This window comes from Musa acuminata, chromosome BXJ3-9 (assembly GCF_036884655.1).
Source record: "Musa acuminata AAA Group cultivar baxijiao chromosome BXJ3-9, Cavendish_Baxijiao_AAA, whole genome shotgun sequence".
NCBI lineage: Eukaryota > Viridiplantae > Streptophyta > Magnoliopsida > Zingiberales > Musaceae > Musa > Musa acuminata.
In genome coordinates, this window is record NC_088357.1 from 42053142 (window position 1) to 42074257 (window position 21116).

Consider the following 21116-nt stretch of genomic DNA (forward strand, 5'->3'; position numbering starts at 1 on the left):
GTTATGTCCATTTTATGGACACTAACGGGAGAAAAACAACGATAAATTAATATATCAGAATTATCCAAGTGATTTAAAGAGAAGTTATAAGCGGTCGTAAATGAACCGCCATTGTGGGACCCACGAATGGATGGGGACCACGTCGCTCTCGCCCTAGCCATAAACGCCGCACCTCCGATTCCCCAACGGCGGCTCCCCGTCGCTCGTCGTCAACCTCCCGACGGCGACCAGCCCACCGCGGCCGGCCGAACCCGACTCCATCGGACGTACGGAACGACAGCAGCGATGGAGAGAGGGAGAGAATAAGAGAAACAGCGGAAGCGTCGTGTAGTCGCTGTTCATCGACCCCCCGGGCCACCAGCGCACCGCAGCCACAGAGTTCGAGTCCCAGGACAAAGGGAGGCACTGTTCTGGTAGCAGCGACGGTGATAGAGATCGACGGAGAGAGAGAGAGAGAGATACCGGAAGCAGCGAGAGAAAGTTGACGTGCACACGCGGCCTTCACTCGGTTTTTCACGGCCCCTGCCGACAGTCTGAACTGAAAGGTATCTCAGTTTTCTTCTTCTGCCGCTGCTCTCTCTCTCTCTCTCTCAGCTCCTTTATTGAGATGGAGACTGCTTCTCCTGCCATGACTAGTAAACGTTTCTATACTGCTAAGAACGACGATTAGGACGTTCAAACTGGCAAAGACACGTAGCAAAGGCTTTCCTTCTCACTAGTAGTTCGTTTAGGTTCAGCAAACACAAGATAAGATGTGGATTAATGTGTATTTTTTTTTATGGACAAATAATATATCACAATAATAAAAGTATAAAATCTTTAAATTTTTTTTTTATTTTTATAACTTTACATATCCATCTCAACAGATAAATATATCCATAATTTTTAGGATTTTTTTTATAAGTAGTAAAATATTTTATATTATATTTAAAATATTAGTTTGGTGATAGTGTATCATATCCATTCATCAGGATTTTAAAATTTTATTTTCTGAACTTTGAAAATATTATACAAAGATAAGATCAAATTTTGTGGGGATGAGTTTTTTTTTTTTTTTGAATTTTTGTGAACTATAAGAGGATATCTATTACACTTGAATTTTTGTCATGTTCTTTTAATTCTATTCAAAGTTGTTTTTGTGTCATCCACTAATTAAAAGGGTTCATATGATAATATGACAAGAGTTGTCATACAATAACAATAACAATTAGGACAAAGTGCACAGCCTTGTTGATAAGGACCAAAGTGGAAAATGTTACATTGCTAAAACAAGCAAGCATAAAATTATATATATGGTGTGGATAATTGGGATCAACTAATGGATATGGCTATCATTTTGCCAAAATTGTAGTACCAATCAATGCCTATGATCAAAACATCTTGGTGATGTTTTTCTTTATCTTTGGTTTGGAATTAGCATGAAAAATTAATATATATTATTATCCTCAAATGCTACTAATTCTTATATGTGTTCTCTAGTTCTAGATTTTTATATTTATCCTCTAAAATTAATATATATTATCTTATAAGCCGTGAAATTTAGGATACTTCACAAAAGAACTTTTAGAAAATCAACATAAGATTTATGTGGTTCGATATTTTTTATCTACGAAAAATTTAGATCTTTTGCTATATAAAGATAATCAAACACAAGGACATAAAAGGTTATTTTTTGTATGGACCTCTTTAGATCTATATGAATTAGCATGAAAAATTAATATATATTATTATCCTCAAATGCTTCTAATTCTTATATGTGTTCTCTAGTTTTAGATTTTTATATTTATCCTCTAAAATTAATATATATTATCTTGTAGACCATGAAATTTAGGATAATTCATAAAGGACCTTTTAGAAAATCGATACAAGATTTATGTGGTTCGATATTTTTTATTTACGAAAAATTTAGATCTTTTGCTATAAAAAGATAATCAAACACAAGGACATAAAAGGTTATTTTTTGTATGGACCTCTTTAGATCTATTAGATAAAATCTTACAAATACTTATTATTATTTTTCTTTCCTCCTCACCTTATATTTATAGAACTATGAAATTTTATTTTTTTTTTAAAATCATGCTTTACATCTCTTATCCTCCTTAGATACTAATCATATTTTTTATCTGATTTTTAATGCTAATATATATATATATATATATATATATATATATATATATATATATATATATATATAAGAAACCCCTCATTTATCTCTTTACCGACAAAGCTTGGTTTGGAGATCACATCATCGGTGCCGACATCGAAGTCGAAGGTTGGGTGGGAAGGTTGTGGCTCGGATATTGCGGACCCAATAAACAAAGCAGATGGCACCATCTGCAATTATTATTAGTATTACGAAAAAGTAACTGTTGACTGTGTTAATTGAATCTACTAATAATATCAATAATTAATGATCCTAACGGCTCCTTGACGGTTCATTCTGTGGAAAGTGGCGTTCCCACACTCCTTGACGGCGTCGTTAAAGCGCTCCCTCGTTTCAGTTGCTGATCCTCGTTGCCACCAACTCCTCTCTGGCACTCTCTCCTCGGCCCCCTCTGCTGCTATCTTCGCTTTCCCAAACTCGCAGAGGATTTCGACTCCCCTCCTGCTGTTCTCGCTCTCTCCTTGCTTCTCGATGCTCTGAGGATATGGAGTTCTCGCGATCCATTGTCGTCGGAGGATGATTTGTGGTCGGAGAAGGCGAGATCGGGGTTGTATTGGAAGGGGATAAGAGGAATCCTTGTATCTCGTTGGGCTCTCGGTAGGCGGCCTTGTTTTCTTGTGCTTTGTTGCGATGTGGATGTGAGAGAGAGAAAGATTTCCTTTTTGTTTCTCTTGTCAGAACTGAGGAAAGAAGGAGAAAAGGCAGAGTGTTTCTTGATTACATATGTTTGTTTTCTTGGTGATCTTGCTTGGTATGGTAGATTTCCTTCTGCGTCTAGTGAAGTGTTTGGGAGCGCCACCTGCGCCCGCTTCCTAGCGCTTCCTACTTATTGATGTATGCTTTCTTGCAAGATGAGATTACACAACGAACTTGTCTTGCACGAATTCGACACTAAGCATTAGTTGCATTGGTCAAGCCAGTTTTCACATTTAGCTCTCCTTACTTTTTTTATGTTTTTTCTGTTCCTGCTACAAAATTTCTTGCATATGTAATCCGCTGCATTTTAGGTTCTCTTTCTTTTTCTCCAGATGCTTTGTGGATTGCATGATGCAAATATTCCTCACTTCCAGCTGATTATATGGATCTCTATCTAATCCAAAATACAAATTGTTTCCTTGATAATATCAGTTACAAGCAGAATCAGGCTGTTCTAACTCTTTCAAACTTAGTTTGTCTTTTGTTAGAAATTCAGCTTTTATATTAAATATAATAAAGGTTGTTCTTTCTTTAGATGTAGAAAAACAACAGAATAGTTCTTAGCTGATTCCACCTGATCATTTGATTTTTTTTTCTGTGATTTAAGTGCTTTCTTCAAATCCCATACATGCTTTTTTGTTGGGTCGTGCAATTTTCTTCCTTTGATGTGTGTTTAAATGGTGCACATTTACAGGGAAATCAGTCTTGTAGGAGGCAGCTATGGCTTCAATTAGTGATATTGGACTTTCAGCAGCCATTAACTTTCTGAGTGCCTTAGCTTTCCTCGTGGCATTTGCTGTTTTAAGGCTCCAACCAATAAATGACAGGGTTTACTTTTCAAAGTGGTATCTTAAAGGTATAAGAAGCAGTCCAACCCGTTCCGGGACATTTGTACAAAAGTTTGTCAATTTAAATCTGAGGTCATACTTGAAATTTCTGGAATGGATGCCGGCTGCCCTCAAAATGCCTGAACCAGAGCTAATAGACCATGCTGGACTTGATTCTGCTGTTTTCTTGCGGATATACTTGATTGGGTATGCTACTTATGTTTCAGAATTGTGTTCATATATTTGTTCATCATTTAGCTTGTTGCTTTTCGTTTATGTCACATCGCTTATTGAGGGAATTTTACTTCTTTGAACTTTTAGTCACATATGATAAGATAATGCAACACTTGACCAGGTGACAAACGGAAAGAACAATCAAATGTTATGAAGATGGAATTATGGAAGTATTATTTATCAAATTGAGCTTGATCATCTGCTTTAGTTTATCATCTAAATAGGTGGATAGAAAAACTGAAGCTGCAAAAAGCAATCTAGGAAAATATCCTCATTTCCTTCATATGTACATATTTTTGCATATGCAAATTCTTAAATGAAGAGGGCATGTATGCCCCTCATGTTCAGGAATCTCATATAGTTTCTTGCATGGTTCTCTTAATAGATTTGCCTTTTCATTTTGAAGTTGTAGGCAAAAATTACAAAAAATTAACTGCAACTTAAGGTGGCCTAGGTGTGAGATGCAATAAGGTCATTATGTGCCTCACTTCAATTAAGGCACATGATTGTTATGGCATGACTTGAGACACGTGTTATGCAAGTCCTTAAAGAAGTTATCTAGAACAAGGCATGCAGTTTCGAATAATACCGCCCATACCAGGCGGTACGTACCGGTCCGTCAACTAATCAGTACACGGACCGCCCGTTACTGAACGGAATATATATATATATATATATATATATATATATATATATATATATATGTATGTATGTATATTATAAAAGGCGACGTTGCCTTTTTTTCGTGATGTCGCCTTATATATATATATATATATATATATATATATATATATATATATATATATATATATATATATATATATACCGAGTGGTATACCGAACAGTATACCGATCGGTATACAGTATCGTACCGTACCGAACGAATGTTGAAACTCCGGTACAGTACAATATTTCAATCCATGATCTAGAATACATATTGTTGAAGTTCTACATCTTTTTTCTCAAAAAAAAGGCCAAGTATATCCAACTCATTTCATTGAGAGAAGTTACCATTTTTTTTTTTCAAACTTTCATAATTATGTCCATTTTCTTTAGTTACCATTAGGCTTAAGAGGTCCATTTTTCGAGGAAGGGTAAGAATAAAAATGCTCTGAAATGTTGGCATGTCCGCATGATATCTTGGTTGAGGATGCTTGTGCGTGGCAATGTATGAACACATTTGTGGCTCACATTTAAATATTCAAATATTATGATGGCAGGACTACTGAGAAACATATCACTAATTAAGTTATAAGAATGAGCCAGTGTCAGGCAAAGAATGTATCAAATGCTGTTTATACTCATTTAAGAGCTTACTCTATGTCTCTATGAAGAGAAATGTGCAAATATTTGTCAAAAGAAATATTTATACTCATGACACATTTATAGTATTAGGAGGAAAAAGAAAGCTGCATATGCAGCCACATACCAGATGGAATGGAAATTCACTGTTTTCTTTTCTATGTTTCAAACTTTCAGTTTCTGTAGTTGTTCTGTGTAAACCTTATAATAATCATCTGTTGTTTTTTCCTTTTGACTTGCAGGCTTAAAATATTTATTCCCATCACCATACTGGCATTCTCGGTTCTTGTACCTGTGAACTGGACTAATGGCACTCTAAATGATTCAAACAACTTACAGTACAGTGATATAGACAAGCTATCCATATCAAATGTTCCAGAACGATCACAGAGGTGAAGTTAGAATTTCATCAACATACTTGTTGCTAATTCGATTTCCTGGCATGTGCTTGTTCTGCATCTGACTGCTGTTTAAAAGTATGTCATTCTCTACATCTAATGCTGGATATAAGCAAATAAAATTTGTATTTAATATATCAATAATCACAATGATATGAAGGAAGTACTATGATAAAAAGGTTTATAAATGGTTGTTTAACAGATTTAGCTTCTCTCAGTTTGATTCTTTTTGCTATTGGCTCAATTTTGTTTTTTGGAAAGCATTGAACATGTGTATATCTTTTCATTTCTTGAAGCATGTACCACAGATTTGGGCAATGATTGGTAACTGTCAGTTCTGTTGTTTTCCGCCCTCTGGGTTCTTATATCCTTGCCTATAATGTGCTTGTATTTGTCACAGGTTTTGGGTCCATTTGGTTATGGCATATGTCTTTACCTTTTGGACATGTTATGTGTTGCGTAAGGAGTATGGAACAATTGCATCAATGAGGTTACATTTTCTGGCAACAGTGAAACGCCGTCCTGATCAGTTCACCGTAAGCTCATTTGAGATATTCTGAAATTGTTAGCATACCACCTATAACAATTCCCTCAAGTTTTGAGATTCACTTTTGAATTTAAAGTAAATTATAATTTTTTCTCTTTTGACATTTTAGTTGTAATAAATGGGAAAACCCTATAGTGCTTTTTGTGTTAATCATTTCTAGTTTTGCAGTTCTCAATTGTGGTTGCTGAAAGACTCAGTTCTTCACTTTGCTTGTTTTGACACAACGATGTTTACACTGTTTGTGTAGATTGTCTCATTCCTTTCGTGAATGGTTCTGTATTGTCGATGTCAAATGAAGTAAAAGTAGTACTTGGCAAGAGAATTATTTTTGTCATTTCAAAATTAAATAGTTAATCCGGACTTTAAAACAAGGTTTTTCGTACCAGACTGTACCGCCCAGTACGGGCGGTACATACCGGTCCGACAGGCTAGCGGTACGCGGACCGCCCTGTACCGGTCCGCCCGTACCAAGCACTGTAGCAGTGCACTGTAGCACTATAGCACTGCTACAGTGCTCGGTACACCTGGGTGTACCGAGCGGTATACCGTACCATACCGGTACCGAGCCCGGGTCGAAACGCCGGTATGGTACGGTACGACAAACCTTGCTTTAAAATTCTTTATCTATAGTGCTTATACTTCTATTACAAATTTTCTTGTCACTGCTTTTTTAATGACATTAACTCCAATTTTTTTTTTTTACCAAGAAGTAGATTGCTAGTTTATTATATTATATCATGGATACGGTACTCTGGCACCTAAGCATGCAACTGGATACCTCTGATGTTACTTCTTATATTATGCATCACTCTGTATTAGTCCATCGGATATTAGAATACTTAGTGATGGATAATTGATGATTTGTATTTAGTTGTTTATGACACCTTTTATAAAAATCATAGTATCTAGAACTTTAAAACTTACTGTGATCCAAAAGCATTTAAGCATAATTAGCTTTTATTTTTTAGCTATCCTCAATAATGTATTCTCTCTTATTTGGTTTCCTCTATACTTGCTTAGTATGTTTATATTCTTTTAAAGTATTATCCACAGAAAAAATTAAAAAGAATTTGCTTGGGATAAAACCTCAGAATGATAGCAAAATATCAGTTTCAAAAGGAGGTGGTATTGCTTCTGTTGGTTCTGCTGAAACTGAAACTAAACTCTTGAGCAGGCATGATCACCCAAAACCCAGAATTACTGTAAGTGATTTTATAATCTAATTCATATCATGCAAATGAGTCGATTTCATTGTAGTTGATCAATCCTGGGTGTAACTCCAAACCTGTGCTTTCAGGTGAGATTTAAGGGAACCTTTATTATCTGAATTTTTTGACCTCAAATAAGGACTTTCTAAAAACTAGTCTAATGTCTCATTAAAATCAGCAGGCTTTTGCCACAAGATTTTTCTAGCACGCTAATGATAAGCTATTGAATGAATGCATCATACTTGTTGTGATTGGTCGTTGGTATCATAGTGTTGTCAATGCTAAATTGGTATGGAGCTAGAGATAAGAACACATCATGGAGCTAGAGATAATGAACACATCAGTTAATTTAATTTCCATGTTCATCATATAAATGCCAGACCTGCTACACTAATATCTTAATTTGGGATGGTGATGAATTTAATCTAGTGAATGCTATATGGGTTTGTGCTATTGTTTAATTTTGCAGTGTATGCACACAGGACAGTTTACAATCTATTTGCACGAGGATACATATCTGTCCATGAACTTGGCCTATGTATGGTCATGTGAAAGCATCAATATCTGATAGGATGGTGGTTACTAACATCAAATGAAACTATATGTTTTTATGAGATTGATTCTGTTGGTACCCTATAAACTGATGATTTTCATTGTATTGAATTCTATGGGTGCCTAGTTTTATTTTCTTGTTTGGAAATTTGCTCATGATACATTCTCTTCAGGTCATCGTCCGAAATGTGCCACCTGATCCTGATGAGTCAGTAAGCGAGCTCGTTGAACATTTTTTCCTTGTTAATCATCGTGATAACTATTTAACTCATCAGGTATTTATTTTGTCATTGATTACTTCAGTAATTGTGGATGTGCACTAGCATAGCATCATCATTATGAAGGATATAGCTTTAAATAATGTCATTGATTATTTTTCTAGTGCCATTTAGGTGCTGTTTATACACTTTTATAATAGCAAAATATGCATCGTTATGATGCTTTAAGATATATATAACAGAATGGTGTCATATTACCAGTCCTTAGAGTTGCAGTTGTAAATCCAATTTAGAAGCAATTAGGTATACGCTTCAGTTGTGATTCATTTATTATCGATTATTATCTTCAACCACAAGTCTTTAATTGCTGCATGCATATTACTGCTAACCTTGTGCATATGCTGGGCATGTATCTATACATGTTTTACTTATGGGCATGACATGCGACACATACCTATTTTGCATGTTTTTCTGGGGAAAAGATGCTGGAAAGGAGTAGATAATCTTTTTCTTTAGAAGGGAAGATTAAACTTTTTTTAATGTTATTTCACTTTGAGAGTTTTTGTTGCACATAAAGTTTGTTTAATTCTAACTCTTATTTTCCTTTTCCAGAGATCTGCATGTTCCTTTTTCCTAATGTAGCTTCATCTCTTTTGGCTTTTGTTATTCTTCATATCTTTCCTTTAATCTCTTTCATTTGCTTAATGAAATGAGTTGAATAGCTGTAATGCCTGTCCTTTGTCTCTGAGAAAGGAAAATAAAGGGTCTGGCAAGTCAGGGGAGATTGCATATATGAATGATGATATACTAATGATTCATGTGAACCTGTGTAAGTTTTTGACACTTGATTGGGAATTTATGTTATTCCCCAAAAAGTATATCATTCCAACAAGAATGTGGCACTTAAAAATAGTGAATGTTCATATTTGGTTCATGATGTTGATTAGAAATTAAAATCAGTCAGTGTATTGTAGAGTGTAAACACTAAGAAGTGCTAGGATGAAATTATTTTCAAAAGAGAAACTACTTTGGATACATTTTACAATATTATTGTCTTAGAGAACTATATGTAACTCTTATATCATTAAATATTTTTTCGAAATATTTGTAACTGATTTTTACATGCTGTTTAGGTTGTGTATAATGCTAACACTCTTGCTAAGCTGGTTGAAGAGAAGAAACAGATGGAGAACTGGCTTGACTACTACCAATTAAAATTTGATCGCAATCCATCAAAAAGACCTACTCGAAAGGTTATCTAGAAAGATAATGACATTCTTTTTCTATAATATGTTCTTTTTAATTGTTCTTATTTTATCTATCCTCTGGTCGAGTAATGACTAATGAGTTTGTATTTTGTTGTTAACAGACTGGTTTTCTGGGACTGTGTGGTGACAAGGTGGACGCAATTGATTTTTACACATCTAAGGTTGATAAACTCTCTGAAGAAGTAAGTACTGATATTTGGAATTTTAAGTCTAAAATTAATTATATGATGCAGAATCTGTGGTTAACAAATGGTATGCTTATTTATCACTAATTATTTTTCTCATTTTAGTTAATGAAATAATACAAACTTGCATAGTTTTGAATTATCTGGTTGCTTGCATCTCACTTCCCTGGAACTGGTTGATTTCCATACTTAAGTTGAGATATGATACAGAAATTTTATTCAAGTTCAATATTTATTTGTTGACAATTAAATGGACATTGTCTCGAATTAATTTGCATTTAGTACTAGTTCATTTTTTTTTTCATGATTGCTCACCTTTCCATAGCTCCATATACTTCTCTTTGTTGGTGCCTCTGGTCCAGTGTTTTTTGATATGCATGTTGAGGCCCTTGTCTGTGTGTTGACATACGTTACGTACCACAAAATGCATCAGACAATATGTGGTACTCACCTCTACCATTGTCACTGTACCATTTGTCACTGCTGTGCTGCTACTGCACCTGCTGCACAGAGAGAGTAGATATAGAATTATGTAACTACCTGTGGTCACTTTGTCTCCAGAATAATCATTAGATTGATTCAATAATCTGTCAAGCAACATACAACCAGACATGTCGATACTACAATTTATTAGAAAAAACACGACATGGCATGCCATAGACATGGAAATTAGTAATTATGTAGTTTAAATATTCTAGTAATAGTTTTATTTGTGAGAACTTATTTTGTACAATTTATGATTAGCATTAATAAAAATTACATATTAACCATTCACCAATTTCATATGAAAAATATCAATTAGATACTCAGCGAGAATAATTCAAAAATTAAGTTGCATACATAATGTCATGAGGCCTTGGATGATGTGTCCTACAACAATACTAAATATAAATGTATCACATGTAGATGATGCAGATATTGAATTGGTTTGAAGTATCTGACATGTTGGGCGGTGTCTGACAAGAATCAGTGTTTGACACAATTACAATATAGAAGCAAGAAGCATATTCATGCTTCATATATTCTAATTTAATACATTTATGCTATCTTGGTTTTTTCTGACTTGCCAGTTTATGTAATTGTGTGTAACCAACATACCAAAACAAATCATTATAGTCTATCAAACTCTATATAAATCTCTAATATGTTGATAATTGATTTCCCTGGAAAAAATTGTCACTCTATGAATTTGAAGTTGAAACTTTCCCAAAAATGAGGTAGAAAGCTTGATGTTATCTTTTAATAATGGTGATTAACTGTCTTCATATGCCATTCTCAAAGAATCAAATCAATTATATATATATATATATATATATATATATATATATATATATATATATATATATATATATCTTATTGATTAGACATCACAAATGATTTTTTACGATTCTATATCCTATTAACACTTTATCATGCTGATACTATTTCATGTGTAGTTTAGGATTTGGAATTGATTAATCTTTTAGGTGTTCTTTGTATATTCATGTTATGGATATTGGGGAAGGAGTATGATTTAGATGTTTGTTGACTTCTAAAATTAACAGCTTAAAAATGGTCTAAACCCTAAGAAAGTGTTCCCTAGTGCTAGATCAGTAGATTGTACTATAAAAGGGTTCCTTAGTGTTAGATTCTACTTTGTAAATGTACAGTTAGGAAAGCTTCCTTTTTGTTTCTTACTTAATTTAGTTTCCTGTTCTTTTGTCAATTACATTTTCAGGAAGCTGCAGAACGTGAAAAGATAATAAAAAACCCTAAGTTTATTATGCCAGCTGCTTTTGTTTCTTTTCGAACACGATGGGGGGCAGCAGTTTGTGCGCAAACACAGCAAAGTAGAAACCCCACCTTGTGGTTGACTGAGTGGGCTCCAGAACCTCGTGATGTATATTGGCAGAATCTAGCGATTCCCTTCGTTTCCATTACAATAAGACGGTTGATTGTGGCAGTTGCCTTCTTCTTTCTTACCTTCTTCTTTATGATTCCAATAACATTTGTACAGTCTCTGGCAAATATTGAGGGAATTGAGAAGGCGGTTCCATTTTTGAAGCCCTTAATTGAAGTGTAAGTATACTTCACTGTTTAACTTAAAGGTTCCATGGTACTTATATCTTTGGCAACTGTATTTCATTATTTTGAAATTATCTTTAATATAATTTCGATTCATTGCAAATTTAACATCTTATTGTATAGCTTACTTGTATCCAGATTGTTGCCCCTTCAGTGTTGTTATAACTCCTTTCTCTGAAGTCTTTATGAACCACTACAAGCACATGAGAATGACAAATATGCTATGAGATGTACGACTTTAGACATGCACTTTGCCTTCCATATGATGAAGATGTTTAGTACTGTGTAAGCCATAAGGTTTAAGGGAGGAACAAATCTTTACATGGCCTTGGTCTGCTTTTAAGTTGAGCAATTATAGTAAGGCGTATCTGAAGGGGATCCCTGGTTTTAAGTTTTTTTTTTTCTTTTTTAATAGACAGGACTGGACCACCTGAAATGGGCTGGTGCAAAAAGTATGGTTAGATCAAATTTTAGTTTGTGCCAACCAATACAGGGGCATATGTTAACTAGACAGTGTGGGATCATATCATTCCAAAAAGTTATAGACATAGTGCAGAAGTTGATAAGACAAATCTTTTCATGACATGTTTTAAAAGCAATAACAAGCATGGTTTATGACATATTTTGCTGTGACTTCCATCGATTTATAAATCATTTAGAAAAAAATGATGATCGAATAATTTTGAAGAAAGCTAAAGCATCATGACTTAGGTGACCTATAAGCACAATAACTCATACTTGGATGCCAATGTAGCCAAAATTCTCAAGCCAAATTATCAGCAGTTATTATTATGTATACTAAGGTTAACTTTTGTGTTTCATATCCATGCTAGCTAGAAGCTACAGTATTGTGTTTCATAGCTGGGTTGGGTCATCAAAGTAATTAGCTAAACATACCTCTAAGTTGAGCAGATGGGTATTGGAGGCAAGTGGCACTGCACACAGAATGAGCTAAAGACACCTCTAAGCTAAATGCTATCACATTAATATGTGTATGATATTATTTCATGCATTGAATAATGTCCTATGAATTCTAAGAGGGTGTGCATGAGCAATTCCAATGATCCAAGGGCTATTTGTGGTATTTGTCAAGTTACACAATTTTGTGTGCTGATACTGTATCAGTTAGGACTCACACCGAGTGTTGGTATGTTAGTGCATGCCAAGTTTTGTAAAAAGTCTAAGAAAACTGAAAAAAAGAGACTATCTGGTCAGAGCCTGTACCACATTTTGCCGGGTGGTACTGGTCCTGTACCAATTGGTACCAGCCCTGTCTTAAGTGTATTTGGCAGTACAAGCCCTGTGCCGGGTGTGCATGAATAATGTCCTATGAATTCTAAGAGGGTGTCCATGAGCAATTCCAATGATCTAAGGGCTATTTGTGGTATTTGTCAAGTTACACAATTTTGTGTGCTGATACTGTATCAGTTAGGACTCACAACGAGTGTTGGTATGTTAGTGCATGCCAAGTTTTGTAAAAAGTCTAAGAAAACTGAAAAAAAGAGACTATCTGGTAAGAGCCTGTACCACATTTTGCCGGGTGGTACTGGTCCTGTACCAATTGGTACCAGCCCTGTCTTAAAGTGTATTTGGCAGTACAAGCCTTGTGCCGCTAGGTACAGGTGCAGTACTAGATGTATGGCCCGGTTTACTATGCTCTATGTGTCAGTTGCTTGTCAGACCGATGAACATCACATGTACTGAACTGTAATGATGTGGTATTGCAAACTTTGGTATTTGTAACTTTATTAGGGTGGAAATAAAACTTCCAACTTTTTCTGGAAAAAAAGGATTGGACACTTCAGTCATTCATGATTTATGAAAAGCTCTATTTAGGAATACAAAATAAAAACAGACAAAAGAAGGTTCAGGATTGTATCAGAAAAAGATGAAAAACAAAGGAAAAGCTTCTGGGAGATGAATAATATCTCTTCTGCTGCTCTGTATCATACTGTTGCTCAGAGAAGGATGGACCAACTATCACTATACTGCTGTTGCTCATATGATTCTCCATAATATGATGGCTATGAATACGATGAGCTTCTTTTTGTGTCTATATCATGTAGGCTCTGTCGTATCTGCTCAAATTCATCCACTGCCTTCCCCTTCCGCGCATAAACTTGACTAGTACCTTGTCGAGTTCCATGATCTGAATCTTGGGTGGCATGTGTAAAATCTTGGGTGGTATGTAATATCTGACTGTTATCGCCTGATATTACCCTGTATCGTCCGATACGGGGCGCTTTTAAACGTTCCGCCCGGTAACAGACGGTCCGCGTATTGGTATACCGTCGGACCGGTACGTACCGCCCGGCAGTATGTTCACCAATATATACATCAAGAGCTGCTTCGGACAAATATGATTCATGACGATCAGCCTACGATCAGCACCACATTGATACATTAATGACATACGGTGTATCAATACACTATGTCATGGGATCAATTTCATGATTGGGTCCAACAAACATATCATATTGATATGCAGATGTATAAGATCGAGGACCCCGATCCACCACTCGTGGAGGCCTGTCGTTCGTTTTGATGGTAGAATCAGCAATCAGGTATATCTACATATGTGATTATTTAATTCATTTGAATTTTAGAGTTTATATTGTAACAAAATAGTCTAACAATTTAAATGATTTTTCTGTTGATATTTCAATATTTACATAAGGACAATCCGTAATGGACTGAAATACGAACGTTGCACAAGATATTCTTCAAAGCCCGAAAAAGATATGTGATACTATTATTACCTAATTTACATTGATTTTGCTAAACTTATGCTATTACTATATTTATTTCTAACTTAAAAACCCTATCCTAGCTTTTTTTTTTTACTTTCAGATATTTTCGGAGGGTTTTACGCCAAAATTAGGTGTACCGCTCGGTACACCCTAGCATACCGCTCGGTACATGGTACCGTACCATACCGAGCTAACCTCGAAACACCGGTATGGTACGATATTGCATACCTTGGTTTAACTGCATGTCCTTCCTGCATGCATCTATGATTAACGTGGAGCCATAAATGAAACTAGATGAGAGGTGGAACCGTTCCCTCTCAAGAAAATAAGAAATGGAAAAAATCTCACAGGTTTACTGAACATCTCAACATGTAAGCTTTATTTCTGGACTCCATTGTGCCTAAACCACAAATTTTTATGTGTGGGCTTACATTACATTAAGCCAAAAATTTCTCTGTGAAACATTTTCTTTTAGCAAAAGTTAGTATTACAAGTAAATCAGCTTCAAAATGTAAAAGATACTAGCTCAGACCCTAGGCTGTCAGTGTTAGATTATTTGCAAGAATTCTATTGTAACAATAGGCGTGAATAATAATGATATAGGAGATGTTATAATTTAAGGAGCCAATATTGTGTGAAAGAGATCCTATCAGCTGAAAATAAGTTACAAGGGAACTTATATGGTCGGTATTCTGGACCATTCGGGGGGAAACCACCAAGAGCTTAAGGAATATTTTGTATATACTGGTCAGGCACATAGCAGTTGTTTTTCTTATCTGAGTTTGCTGGTATGGTACCAGTGCTTGTTTTCCTACCTGATTTTTCTTGTATTTTACCAAAACTTATGGACTCCAATATACTTGCACTTTTTTATGCCTGACATCTGCTCATCATTTTTATATTGCTTCTAGTTGTTTTATGAAATTTTAGATATGGTTGTGGACTCTACTGTTATGAAGTTACATATTGTGTAATTTCTGTTTAATTTGTTTATTCTGCCATCGGTTTTCCCCCCCCATCTGCTGATATGCTGTTGTATGATTGCAAAGACCTGTCATCAAGTCATTCATCCAAGGTTTTCTCCCTGGAATTGCTCTGAAGATCTTTCTTATATTGCTGCCTACAATATTGATGATCATGTCAAAGTTTGAAGGATTTATATCCTTGTCAGCTCTCCAGCGAAGATCTGCATCCAGATATTACCTATTTTTACTAGTTAATGTGTTCTTAGGGAGCATAATTGCTGGAACAGCATTTGAGCAATTAAATACTTTTATTCATCAGTCAGCAAATGAGTATGTTCTGCACTTGCCTTTATTTGAAAGCCAACTCACGAAAGTTTGTGGGAATTAAATTTTTTCTGTACATGTATTCATGATAATTCATCAGGTCTAGCTTGTGTATTTATCTTTTTTTGGACATTAAATCCTTTATAGTCTAACTGCTTTGAAATGGATCCGGTTACGCAGAATCCCAGAGAAAATAGGTGTATCTATTCCGATGAAAGCAACCTTCTTCGTTACATATATCATGGTTGATGGTTGGGCTGGAATTGCTGGGGAGATTCTGAGGTTGAAGCCATTAATAATCTACCACTTGAAAAACTTTTTCTTGGTAAAGACCGAAAAGGACAGAGAAGAGGCAATGGATCCAGGAAGTATCGAGTTTGCCACATCTGAACCTCAAATACAGCTGTATTTCTTACTTGGCCTTGTATATGCAACCGTCACCCCCTTCTTACTTCCTTTCATACTAATATTTTTTGGTCTGGCATATGTTGTTTTTCGTCATCAGGTGAGCAATTTCAAAACTAATCATGCATTTGCAATTGCAATAATTTCACGAAAGGCTTAGTTTTAACAACTTTACATGCATATCTTATTTATTATGTTGTAGTTCATGGTTGAGTTCTAAGTTCTGTAATGCTAGTTATTTTTCTGTTTTACCCTCATTGAATTTGTTCTACATATTCAACTGTAAACTATGATAACTAATTTTGTGACCCATATACTTGGAGAGAACAATTATTTTCCTCAACTCTGATCAAGTTATTATCCTACTTCAATGATAGATTATCTTTTAAGGCAATGCTAGGCAATGGTCTATCAACTTATTTTATGATGCATATGAAACAAGAATATACAGAAGGAAAGAGATGAGAGAAAAGAGGGGAGGAGAAAGATAACCTATACAAGCTGGTAGGTAATGATCATACAAAGTTCTAACCGTAGAGGTGGTGTCAGTGTGAGGGGGGCGGAGGTGAAGGTGGTGGGGAGAGTGAGACTGATAGAATGAGAAGAGAAAAAAATGAAAATGAAAATTTCAAGATAGCTATGACACCTCTCAAAAAATAAGGAAAAAGGTATTAGTATTGAGAAGTAGGCTTACCATATAACATATTTTTATTGAGTGGTGCAACTTATAGAGGATCAAACCAGGCGGAATCACATAATCCACATCCTGATTGGCTGCCCATACTAGACTGGGCAAAATCATGCATGTCCCTGTTGTTTATCGAACTGGAGAATATTAATCCCTTCCAAGGCCATACAGGAATTATGCTAAACCATGATCTGCAATTAGTCTTATCTACATTGAGGAGAAAACCTGCTTTTTTTTGGGGTTGTTGGACATGGAAGTCTTCTCATTAAGTGTTTAGTCTATAACAGATTGAATTTGATCTGCTGCTTTTGGCTGGTACCTGGCGCTATTTTTCTACTACTGTATCATAGAAGTTTCTGATGTTTACAACCTGAGCGTCTATTAGCTTTGCAAAATGATTGTTTGATTCACTTTACAGTATTCTCCAAAATCTAAAGGCTATTGTGATTGATTAGATATTTGGGTTACAGATTAATGTTCATACAACCAAAGTTAGGAGTAGGTAGCACTAAAATAAATATAACTTAAAGGATAAAGTGATGTTCCTAAAAGTTGTCCAAAAGAGTAGAATTTAACTCACTAGAAATCACCAATGCATATACGGAAATCAGATTGGGATGGAATTAGAATTGCTGGCTTTGTGCATATGTGTCAAGCTTAACTTCTAAATTTATATTGTTTTCTAACCACCTTGTAATATTCCTGCTGTAGCATCTTTTTCTTTTCTAACCCGACCTTAGTGCCAAAAAAAGCTCATGCAATTCTTGCCTAAGATCCATTACCAACATCCCATTTTTATCTTAATAAAAATATAACTATATTTCTGTAGCTATTTTCAAGAGCAGTAAACTCGTAGAAGTTCTACTAATTGATCAATTGACTTCTGTCATGATTGTTGTCTTCTCAAGGAAGTCCTTAGCATGTTATTTTTATTTCATACACTTAATGAAATCGGAACTAACAGGCATTGGCCCAGCCTTTGTTGAAAAAGATAAAGAAGTTTGAAACAACATAAGATGAGGGAAACAAATAATTAGGTGAGCTAACATACCTATAAAGATTTAGTGAAAAGCATATACCACCAAAATAAACATGAATTTGAATGTGTCTCCATATTTGATTTGTGACTTCTGCACCAGTTTTACTTGCTCATTCAACTTTTATCAGTGTGGCATATGTATATCTAGTCAATCAGTGATTTTGCATCTTAAAACTCCAGTATCTTTATTTCTGATTTATATACTGTTTATGATCTAGATTATAAATGTCTACAATCAAGAATATGAGAGTGCAGCAGCATTTTGGCCAGATGTTCATGGCCGCATTATCAGTGCACTGGTTATATCCCAACTTCTTCTACTTGGACTCTTAAGTACAAAGAAGGCTGCGGATTCAACGCCATTCCTTATTGCCCTTCCTATATTGACTATATGGTTTCATAGGTTTTGCAAGAATCGCTATGAATCTGCCTTTGTTAAATATCCAATTCAGGTAACTTCTGTTGCAATATTTTATTTAATTGTACTAGATGAATTAATTTTTACTGTATATTTTATGTATGTAACTGATGCATTTTTAAGATCTCTATGATTGATTAAAATTCATGGTTATAGTTATAATTTAAAATGATGTACTTCTTAATAAATTTACTAACTGAAAGTTGAGGAGATATAACTTATTCTATTGATAATTGTTTATCTATTCCAGTATGATGTGAATTGTCCTCTTATAGTGAGTCAGCATGTATTTTAGACTTGCAACCGCATTTACAAAGAAAGGCATATTGTTTTTTGAGATGTGGAACTACTTGGTGAAGCAATCAGGAATTTAGAAGCAATAATATAATGAGGATAAAAAATAATGCAGCTGATTCACAGTATCTTTCCTTCATTTTGATCAAAAATTTTATCTAGGCAGCATTCTCTGTGCCACCTAGCTGTATGTGGTTTCCCATGCCATACAGATGCTTGGAAGTCGCAACAGAACATGATATTAAATGGACCTTGTATGTCATGTCAATATGATTCTTATACTTGAAGTGCATTTCTAAACAAAGGCATGTGGGACTATAACATGCATGTGCTTTTGTGAGATGGAATTGGTTTATGAAGTAACCAGAAAATTAGGTACAAAAGAACAAAATAAGGAAAGAAAGTAATTCAATTGAAAGAAAATGTCTTTATTACGGTCAAGTATTCTAAGTTGGGTAAAATCATGTCTCCAATCTGCATGCATTGGATTTCCATTTCAAGTGCATTTCTGAACAAAAGCATACGTGCCAGTAGAAAATTGATTATGTTTAATCAAGTTTAGGAACACACGTCCACAATTTCAACTGATAAATTCGAAAAGACATTTAACATATTTGATAGTAGCATGGAGTACATACTGGTAATGCTGGCACCTGAAGATTCTTCTAGTTTTGAGGATATAAATCATTTTCTGTTCAAAGTTCTTCACATTATTAAAAAACTACTCTTATCTCACACTAGAGATGATTGGGATTCCAGATTAATCTAATGGATCATAGTCAGGATCAGAAAGAATATCATGTGTTAAACAGTATCAAATTATTAGTTTTCTGGTAAGTGGTAACATAGCTGTATTAGTGAATGTTCAGGATATTGTATTCTATTTCATGAGAAGTCATCATAACATTCAATTCTCATGTTGGCTCACCAAATATGATTCCAAGTTTGTCTGGGAGAAGTACAGTTAGTTGCATGTATGCTCTTATTGAACCAGCACATTACGGGCATGAACCTACTTGCACTAATATACACCTGCATGCATTTATGATCCTTTCTGAATCATCGCTATACAGTCAATGTGGATACACATTCTGCTTGTTTTTCACTGTTATCGATGAAACATTAAAACTTCACATTGCTTTCTGTCTCGTGATCATATGTTATCTATTTTCCATAGTTCTCGGGTACTTCATTAGTACTGTTATCAGGATATTGCATTCTATTTCATGGGAAGTCATCATAACATTCAGTTCTCATGTTGGCTCACCAAATATGATTCCAAGGTTGTCTAGGAGAAGTACAGTTAGTTGCATGTATGTTCTTATTGAACCAGCACATTATGGTCATGAACCTGCATGCATTTATGAACCTTTCTGAATCATCACTATACAGTCAATGTTAAAACTTCACATTGCTTTCTGTCTCCTGATCACTATACAGTGGGGTACTTCATTAGTATCTGATGACTGACTCTTTAATATCTGCTTTTGAGGAAATTAAAAGATTACACTCAAGCATAGTATCTGCTTTTGGATATCTGGATGGTTTTATTTCCTTCTCATCCAAAATTTTATCAACCTTCGAACTATGCTTGATTGTTTACCTTTTTATTTATTATTGCCAATGAAATCTTTAAGTGTATGGTCTTTAATTAAACTCGGTGTTGTCTCTTGTGTAAATTGCATCTCTGATTGTTAGCACAAAGCAAGTGAGAAAAATAGGACCGTAGTTACTGCATGAAATGTCTACATCTACACCTTATTGGATAATTGTTTTCTGAAATATCACTTTTCCGCATAATCTTATCAAGGAATGTAAGTTCTAATATTGCCGTAGAATTTTGTTCCTTACAGATTTTCTAATTAGAATTCAGAAGTATGGAATCTTATTTCTCTTGTACCTATTTTTCTTTTCCAGGAAGCAATGATGAAGGATACATTAGAACGTGCCAGGGAGCCCAATCTTGACCTGAAAGCATACTTATCGAATGCGTATGTACACCCAGTCTTCAAAGACGGGGAGGACGAGGACAGTGTCGCAACCGACGAAGAGAAAGAAGTCGAGAATGTACTGGTGCCGACCAAGCGCGCATCACGCAGAAACACCCCAGTTCCCAGCAAATTTGGCTGCTCCTCACCACCTTCCCTTCCTGATGATGTGCAAGAACTGCTATAGTCTCTCACCACAGTGTCGTGCACTCCTCTCCTGTTTTGTCATGTAAATTAGCTTTGCAAGGTAAATAGTTCATGGGACTTCCCATGCATCCATCTGCATTATGTTTCAACCAGATTGAGCTGTCCGAATGCATTTAGTATGGAAAAGAGAAACATCTGGTTTTAATGGACGCTCACCTTTCTTTCTTTCTCACCAGTAAATGGTTTAAATATCATATGCTGTCTTCTAAGAATATTATTTTCTACAGAGTAGAATCCGTGAAATCGATCCCAAATGGTTGGGGACATTGAACCCATCCTGTGTGTGCAGAAACCACAAATCCCATGTGAACTCAGACAACTAAGCCGCATTGGACGGTCCCACTGCTTTGAAATTTGAATCTCCTGCCACCGTCC

The 21116-nt window shown here is 35.2% G+C and overlaps 1 protein-coding gene across 4 annotated transcripts; it reads left to right on the forward strand.

Annotated features, from left to right (window-relative positions):
* The first annotated feature begins 425 nt into the window (after positions 1-425).
* On the forward strand, positions 426-21108 carry LOC135649773 (calcium permeable stress-gated cation channel 1-like). Of its 4 annotated transcripts, XR_010501393.1 has the most exons (13): positions 2622-2761; positions 3555-3894; positions 5466-5615; positions 6022-6157; positions 8102-8203; positions 9280-9399; positions 9516-9596; positions 11317-11657; positions 15463-15708; positions 15883-16207; positions 18053-18286; positions 20464-20781; positions 20969-21108. XR_010501393.1 is itself a non-coding variant. In XM_065168556.1 (12 exons), the coding sequence occupies exons 2-12, from the start codon at positions 3581-3583 to the stop codon at positions 20719-20721; spliced, it is 2307 nt and encodes a 768-aa protein (XP_065024628.1). In that variant the 5' UTR covers positions 426-545; positions 3555-3580; the 3' UTR covers positions 20722-20935. The 4 variants fall into 4 exon arrangements, 3 of the variants coding, with proteins under 3 accessions (XP_065024628.1, XP_065024627.1, XP_065024629.1); XM_065168556.1 differs by lacking the exons at positions 2622-2761; positions 20969-21108 and adding an exon at positions 426-545 and having other exon boundaries at positions 20464-20935; XM_065168555.1 differs by lacking the exon at positions 20969-21108 and having other exon boundaries at positions 2498-2761; positions 20464-20935.
* The last annotated feature ends 8 nt before the right edge of the window (positions 21109-21116 follow it).